The sequence below is a fragment of the Calcarisporiella thermophila genome (genome assembly GCF_041956535.1).
Source record: "Calcarisporiella thermophila strain CBS 279.70 unplaced genomic scaffold VTP21scaffold_24, whole genome shotgun sequence".
Taxonomy (NCBI): domain Eukaryota; kingdom Fungi; phylum Calcarisporiellomycota; class Calcarisporiellomycetes; order Calcarisporiellales; family Calcarisporiellaceae; genus Calcarisporiella; species Calcarisporiella thermophila.
The window spans coordinates 88874-96200 of NW_027192214.1; the positions used below are offsets into that span (position 1 = coordinate 88874).

General features: G+C 37.8%; 4 protein-coding genes and 1 non-coding gene across 5 annotated transcripts; 3 read left to right on the forward strand and 2 right to left on the reverse strand.

Annotated features, from left to right (window-relative positions):
- Nucleotides 1–134: 134 nt before the first annotated feature.
- Nucleotides 135–207, forward strand: VTP21DRAFT_t253. Its single transcript has one exon. It is a non-coding gene; the product is annotated as a tRNA-Thr (tRNA).
- Nucleotides 208–474: 267 nt separating this feature from the next.
- On the reverse strand, nucleotides 475–1514 carry VTP21DRAFT_5823 (uncharacterized protein; the record flags this gene model as incomplete). The annotated part of the gene is made up of 4 exons (XM_069396386.1): nucleotides 475–509; nucleotides 572–1093; nucleotides 1151–1168; nucleotides 1226–1514. The coding sequence occupies 4 exons, from the start codon at nucleotides 1512–1514 to the stop codon at nucleotides 475–477; spliced, it is 864 nt and encodes a 287-aa protein (XP_069247478.1).
- A 160-nt stretch (nucleotides 1515–1674) lies between these two features.
- On the forward strand, nucleotides 1675–3965 carry VTP21DRAFT_5824 (uncharacterized protein; the record flags this gene model as incomplete). Its single annotated transcript, XM_069396387.1, has 8 exons — nucleotides 1675–1834; nucleotides 1906–2031; nucleotides 2096–2247; nucleotides 2319–2744; nucleotides 2822–2863; nucleotides 2929–3021; nucleotides 3092–3570; nucleotides 3644–3965. 8 exons carry the CDS (start codon nucleotides 1675–1677, stop codon nucleotides 3963–3965), a joined length of 1800 nt encoding a protein of 599 aa, XP_069247479.1.
- Nucleotides 3966–4315: 350 nt separating this feature from the next.
- Nucleotides 4316–5019, reverse strand: VTP21DRAFT_5825 (uncharacterized protein; the record flags this gene model as incomplete). The annotated part of the gene is made up of 5 exons (XM_069396388.1): nucleotides 4316–4377; nucleotides 4442–4547; nucleotides 4609–4715; nucleotides 4776–4878; nucleotides 4936–5019. 5 exons carry the CDS (start codon nucleotides 5017–5019, stop codon nucleotides 4316–4318), a joined length of 462 nt encoding a protein of 153 aa, XP_069247480.1.
- A 566-nt stretch (nucleotides 5020–5585) lies between these two features.
- VTP21DRAFT_5826 (uncharacterized protein) lies at nucleotides 5586–7098 on the forward strand (the record flags this gene model as incomplete). The annotated part of the gene is made up of 4 exons (XM_069396389.1): nucleotides 5586–5760; nucleotides 5831–6189; nucleotides 6249–6421; nucleotides 6489–7098. The coding sequence occupies 4 exons, from the start codon at nucleotides 5586–5588 to the stop codon at nucleotides 7096–7098; spliced, it is 1317 nt and encodes a 438-aa protein (XP_069247481.1).
- Nucleotides 7099–7327: the final 229 nt, after the last annotated feature.

Here is a 7327-nt window from a genome sequence, read left to right on the forward strand (position 1 = left end):
AGATCAAGTGGACAGCAGCCACAAACTAAGAGTAAGTGCTGGTGGGGGACCCCCGACTAGTTCTTAAAAGACGGAGCTTGAATATCTTTGGGATAATTTGATATATGATTCGTCTTAAGGCACGTGACTAAGTTGGTCACTTGGCTCAGTTGGCAGAGCGTCTGCCTAGTAAGCAGAAGGTCATGAGTTCGATTCTCATAGTGACCATTTTTGTGGACTTATTATAGTACAATATTTATATTCTTTATTTTTATTTCATAATTTGATGATATTTTTCCAAATCCAAGTAACATTTTCATTCATTATTCTCCGACAATCATTTTGTTTTTAAATAATTTTTTAAAATATCTCATGTCAAATTAAGTGATGATATGAAAGAGTTCTTTTTAAGATATTTACCACACACAAGGAAAAAAAAATTCATTGCATTAGGGCTAGCTATCGATAAGGATAAGTAAAAAGCATAATTATTAATCATGTCGCCTTGCGATATAAAATATCATAATGGCCTATAGAAATAGCAGAGTTTAGAAAACATGCTTCTATCTTAGTGTTTAAATGTTCCTATTACCTGGTCTGTACAGGAGCTTTAGCGAAGGCAACCCTAATGCGTCATTGCTATCAGGAGTAAATTCGTGAAAATTAACTTCACCATCATGTCCGTCCAAGTAAACCACATCAACTGGCGTGCGTAAAGCATTGCATAGAGCAATAATATGGATTTCATCACTCTCGCGTCCCATACTCTCAACGTGCATTTGACAAAATTGGTCCATAGATATACCAAAATCAAGAAACGGTTCGTATAGAATGGCATTCAATCGCAGATATGCGGAGGTAATAAATCTCAAGTGCATTACAATAGAGTTGGATACCTCGTCAGACTGAAATGTGGCAAGAAGAGTTTCTGAGTCATGGCTAGCAATATTATTGAGGACATTAAGTGCGGTATCGTAAAAATCTTCGTAGGCGAGTGCATCAAAACCAGCAGATTTTAATAATTGAGATGTTGACTGCATTAAAACAATAGCACGATCAAGCAATGAAGCGTCACGAGAGAGCAGGATTGCCTCATACCAAGAGAAAGCAAAGGCTTTAGAAAAAATATATTAATGAAATGCCACCCAATTGCCTCGTACAGCTTACTAACCTCTAAAAAAGCAATTTCCTAATAAACTAAATTAATTTTTTAAATATTAAACATTGAATACTAAATGTAACTAACCATCTCCACGACATCGTCTTATCCGATCGTAATTCTGAGTTAGTTGAGTAATTTTTCTTTTAAATGCTGAACTCCCTTGTGCATATTCCTCATATAGTTTATCAAGTGGATCAGGAAGGCTAACGAGCGGATTCTTTGATGCCTCTGTGTCTCGGAGGTTGGCTTCAAAAGCCAAGATTTCCTCATCTGAAGGACGTACAAATTTTTCTTCCTCTACTTGCTTTTCTACCTGCGATATTTGAGTATTCTGTTCAGGATTCTGCGAAGTTCCTTGCTGTGATTCACTCATTTTATTCCCCTTTATGAAATAATTGTAAGGGCAAAAAATAAATTTCTATATCTAACGATATTAGTGGCAATCGACATCCAAATTAAATGGCGCAGTTCATAACTTACAATACAGATAGGTCAGACTATTCATTGTGCGCCATAGATCATTTGAAAATAAAATGGATAGAGGGTATGCTCCTTCGCCATCCTACGATGATGCACGAACGCCATCTTCATCAAACTCATCCAGGAAGAAGATTTCTGCAGCAGATGCTTTTGAAATCGCCAAATCACATCATGCCTCGTTTCGTCAATTTTTGTCTGACCGCCTTGGGAAAGGTTAATAACAGATTGCTTAATCATTTCTTTTTTTTTCCCTCGCATACTTAACGCATATGTTATTGAAACAGAGTTTCCATCTAATCCCCGATCAACTGCTCGCGATAAACTAACCCGTTTGACGCGACAGCAGTTCCAAGAGTTGTCAACTGATGTATTTGACGAATTAATGAGACGTAACATGAATGATAAAAATAGTATGTTTTCTTGATATTATTAAAAAAAAGCATTAACATTCATGTTTTATTATCAATCTTCTAGCACCATTTCTTCCTGTACGAGACGATTTCCACCCCAAACGCAATCAAGCGAGGCAAAAACTCGCCACCCTTCCCAAAAATCGTTTTAAGGATCTGGCAAGTGATGTATTTTATGAGCTTGAGAGACGATTTCCTGAATTAAAGGAGGCACGGGTAGGACCAAATGCGTCCCTGAAGTGAAACCATTTAGATTTCTTACTAATTCTTTGTTACAACATCTAAAGGAGACACCCCTGCGGGCAAACATCCCTGACGACGACTCGAATAATTTTAGGAATGAATCTCCTTATACACCTCAACCCTCCCAATCAAGCAATATTGTACCGGTGAAAGGCATGATTACTGTTGAGAAAGTTGAGGTAAACGATCGCCCCCCTTCAACTGACTCCCGAATAAGTGGTGGATACTCGCGCACTCGCTCCGCTGCAGAGGACACAACTATGATGAGTAATGTGTCTAGGAGTAATGTAATGAGCAACACCACAGGCATGACCAGTATGTCTAATGAGAGCAGGGGCGGAAGTGGGATGAATTTTGCATCACTTGATAGTCTCATGTCAGATCTGGGCAATATGATAAATGCAAATACAAAAAAGATGGAGGCAGATGGATACTCATACGAACAGGATCGATATAATAACAATCGAGGGGTAGGTTTTATGATTTGTTAGTGTAAGTGAATAACGATTAACAATAGGATTTAATATTGAATTTTTAACTTTTTTAGACTACATCAAGTAAGCCAAGCATCTCTAGCAGAGATACAATGGTAGTTTATCTAGAAATATAGTCACATACCCATGATAAATATCTCTGATCACTTCATCACTATAGAACTCTACTACCGATGATCGTATGAAATCCGATTACGAACTTCGTATATCAGCTATGAGAAAACGTATTGCAATACTAGAATCTGAGCTAATGGTGAGTTAACTTATAATGAAGTGCATTTACTACACTCCTGATCTCCTAATTCATTTTCGACGATTGTCAGTCAAAAACTGGCCGGAAGTCGCAGGGTACTTGGCTCCAGCAACTTGAGGATCAGCTGCGTCACCAGAAAAAAGTGAATCAGCAACAGGCTGCTAAAATTTCGCAAATGCAATCTGAATATGACGAACTTCTGGAAAAGTATCATCGTCAGCTTGAGGTTGCAGACGATATTCGACAAGAAGTTACCGCTCTGCTTGAAGAGATTAAAGAGCTGACCCGACAAAATGATGAACTAACTGCCGCAAGAGAGCGCGATACAGAGGTAATTTCACAGTTATCTCGAGAGGTATCAAATAGGCGCGCATCCTATGAAAGAAAAGGCGGATTGAGGAATGGAGGAAATGGAGTGAGAGAATTGGACCGACAACAGACAGATATAGTTAAAATGAGCGAAGTGAATCCCTCTAGCGGAGGAGTTATCGATGAAAGAGTATTAGTGCAATACCAAAAGGCGATTGATAACCTTTTACACGCGGGACGGTAGGCATACTATCATTGCTATTTTCTTAAATTCCTCCTCACAATAACATTTAATGAATACTATTTGGAATAGATCTGATCTTACTTCGAATGTACTAATGTCGATGAAATCAGTGGTTGTCGCCTGTAAGGCAATAACAGAAGATGTTGAAAGTCACCAACCTGCATCAGAAGATGAAGATGAGACGCTTGAAAACCTAAAATCCCAGCTATCCGCTGATTTGACTCGGCTTGTAGGCGCTGCCAAGAATCATGCCGTTGGAATGGGCATCTCGCCTGTCAGTTTACTTGACGCAGCTGCGAGAGACCTTACAGATGCTGTGGTCAGTCTCGTGCGCATAGTAGGGGTGAAACCTGATATGAGAGGAGATATGAGAGAAAGCGAGTTAATGTAACTCAGCACACTAACCCCTTTTTTGTACGCTTCTTATTTCATCCTTTTTTCTATTTTTCAATGGTAATGCATTTTGGATCTCTTATCTACCTGTTGTTCAAATACTTTTCTATATTTTATTTCATTACTTAGTATGTGAGAGTATACTATGATTATTATGTTAATTAAGAGAGTTAGTCTCACTTCTTGTTTCTTATCCCTTACTTTGTATATATAATAACTACTAACTCCTCTTGTTTTTTATGCAAATAAAAGAATAATTTAAATTTTTTCTTTAGTAAAATTTTGTTCATTTGCTAGTATGAAAGGGCAACATGTAAAAAAGTTCAAACAATATGCACAGCAGAAGAGCTACTCTTTTCCAATCGAGGTTGCCGTTCTAGCGATCTTATCCTGCATTACCCCTACCACGACTAAAAATATAAGTGGGTTATTAATATTCCAATTTAATGTAAGAGAATTCACCCTTAAATATACCTCTTAAATTGCTTTGCTTCGTATTAATGACTTGTTGTAGTTTTTCTAAATTCCCTCGCAAAAACTCGACTTTATTCTTATAAAACTCTACGGCATCCTTAGTTTGCTAAACGAAAAATAGTTTATATTAATCGTACTGAGAAAGGCGTACACAATGGATTACTTACTTTTTCAACAAAATATCCCGTTCCAATGTCTACAATTACTTTTTCCACATCAGCGATGGCGCCAGGGACGTAAAGTGAACTAGTAAGCGGTACAAGAATGGGCCTCTCTAATATACATGGAATTTAGAATTATTTTTGATAGTTTAAAAGGGTGAATCAATCTATACCCGCATCGGATTGGCTTAACATCTTAACACTTTCCCCACAATCGACGAATTTAGCCTGTGCTGAGCGTAATTGTGCGTATGAGTTCGTAAGATGGGAGAGTTCCTGGTAATTATGTTTGAGATAACGCGAATTTATTCATTATAATCTAGAATCTAATACCTCTTCTAGTTGAGTTTTAATTTGTTGAAGTTGAGGCAGTGGAAGTTCGCTTACATCGACGGTTTGAGGTTCTTTGGAAGACATATTATCTGATTGAAGCGATCGTATTATAAAGGTATGATCAAATACGCACTAATATTTTTAAACGTGTTTTTGTGGCTTATCGAAGAATTCTAATGTATAATTGTCATTTTAGTGATTCTATATCCAGATTGAGGATAAAATAAATTAGATAGAGCTATAAATATTAGCAATCTATATGGATGCGCCCATTTGTCATTCAAAGATCCATGGAATCATTTCAAAAATTTTTCATTCAAACAAACAAAAAAAGAGATTTTCCAAATTTATTTGCAAGAGAAATGAGGAAATATAAATACAATAAAACAAATCACTAATCGTATGATACACTTCGGTTGAGTTAAACGATTCTCTCTACGTTAATTTGACATAAGGAAATGCTTGCATCTCTTAAATTCAATGTTTAATTGTTTAGTATTGATTTTAAATATGTATATAGGAGTGTAATTGTAAGTTGAGCTGGGTTTAAAAAGCTATTTTCTGAATTAAAATCTGCGTCATCACTTTTCCAATTATTAAAGGATTTTGTTTGTGATCATTTTTATTGTGGATCACTCTGATCATTACCAATGTCTTTGGCAATGGAAAAGAAGATTGTGCACTCAGAATTTAAGGATCTCGTTCCGCTGAGAGCACGTAAAGATTATAATGATGATGATGACGACCTGATGGACAGGCCTAGCGAGGAAGAAGTCCGGGCATGCACCGAAAGAACAAGAGCAGCTTTGGAAAAGATCACTCAAGGTAATATTTTTTTTTCTCAATTGATTAGATCATGCCTTTTAATACAATGTAATTTTATTGCTTTAATTAGGCAAAATTGCTGCCTCACAACCTAAGAATGTAAAAAAGGAAAGCAAAGAGCCAACTTATATACGGTACACTCCGCAACAGCAAGGCGCCAGTTTCAACTCTGGAGCTAAACAGCGCATAATCCGAATGGTTGAAATGCAATCAGATCCATTAGAGCCACCACAATTTAAACACAAGAAAATTCCGCGTGGCCCCCCCTCTCCTCCTGCACCTGTACTTCACTCGCCCCCACGCAAAATTTCTGCTAAAGAGCAGCAAGAATGGGTGATCCCCCCTTGTATCTCAAACTGGAAGAACGCAAAAGGCTATACCATTCCTCTCGACAAGCGATTGGCTGCAGACGGACGTGGTTTGCAGGAAGTAAGCTTTCATTTTAACTTTTACAATGATCAATAATCTCACCTTCAGTTTTCTTTTAGGTGCAAATCAATGATAAATTCGCCAATTTTGCTGAAGCACTTTTTGCGGCCGACCGTCATGCACGTGAAGAAGTTCGACAACGTAATTTGATGCAACAAAAACTGGCGCAAAAGGAGAAAGCAGCGAAAGAGGAGCATCTCCGTATGTTGGCACAAAAAGCGCGTGAAGAAAGGTAAAATACTCCTCGTTTTTCTGATTTAAAATTTTTGCATTAATTCATATTGTTTAATTTTATATAGAGCGGGTATTTCTAGATCAGCTGAAGATCGATCAGACGAAGATGAGGATGACGCTTCAGTTCGTGAGCGTGAGGAACTCCGAAGAGAACGACAACGTCAACGTGAGAGAGAATTGCGCATGTCAAAAATGGGGTCCGAAACACGCGCCAAAGTGCTCGCACGTGAGCAAGGTCGTGATATTTCTGAAAAGATTGCTCTCGGGACTGCCAAGCCTACAGTTAGTCGAGACACGATGTATGATGCACGCCTTTTCAATCAATCGAGTGGATTGGGCTCTGGATTTAAAGATGATGAAGCATATGACGTCTACGATAAGCCTCTCTTTTCGGGTGGAAGTAACAGTCTCTACCGATTCCGCAAGACAGAGGACGAGGAAGGTGGAACTGAAGAAGATATTCAACGACAGATGGGTAACGACCGATTTGGACTTGGTGGCTCCACACGAAGTTTCCAGGGTGCAGATCGAAGTCAACCTCGAGAAGGACCAGTTCAGTTCGAAAAAGAAGAGGCCGATCCGTTTGGAATTGATCAGCTTTTAGATAGTGTGCGAAAAGGGAAGCGAGGACTAGAAGAGGCTGGAGAATCAAGTAACAAACGATCAAGAGATTGATACTTTTACCAATAATGCTGTTAGGTTATTATTTTATTCGATTTATTGATTTTATCTTCCATTGCTTTCGTATTTTGTGTGTAAATAAAGAGTCGAGACTAAGAAAGACCAATTGCAATATTAATTTAGGAAAGGGACTATATCAATACTGTTTAATTATATAACTATACATTATAAAAAAAAAATGGAACTGATAGAGTACCTTTGAAAGGTTAAAAGAGAATAAAAA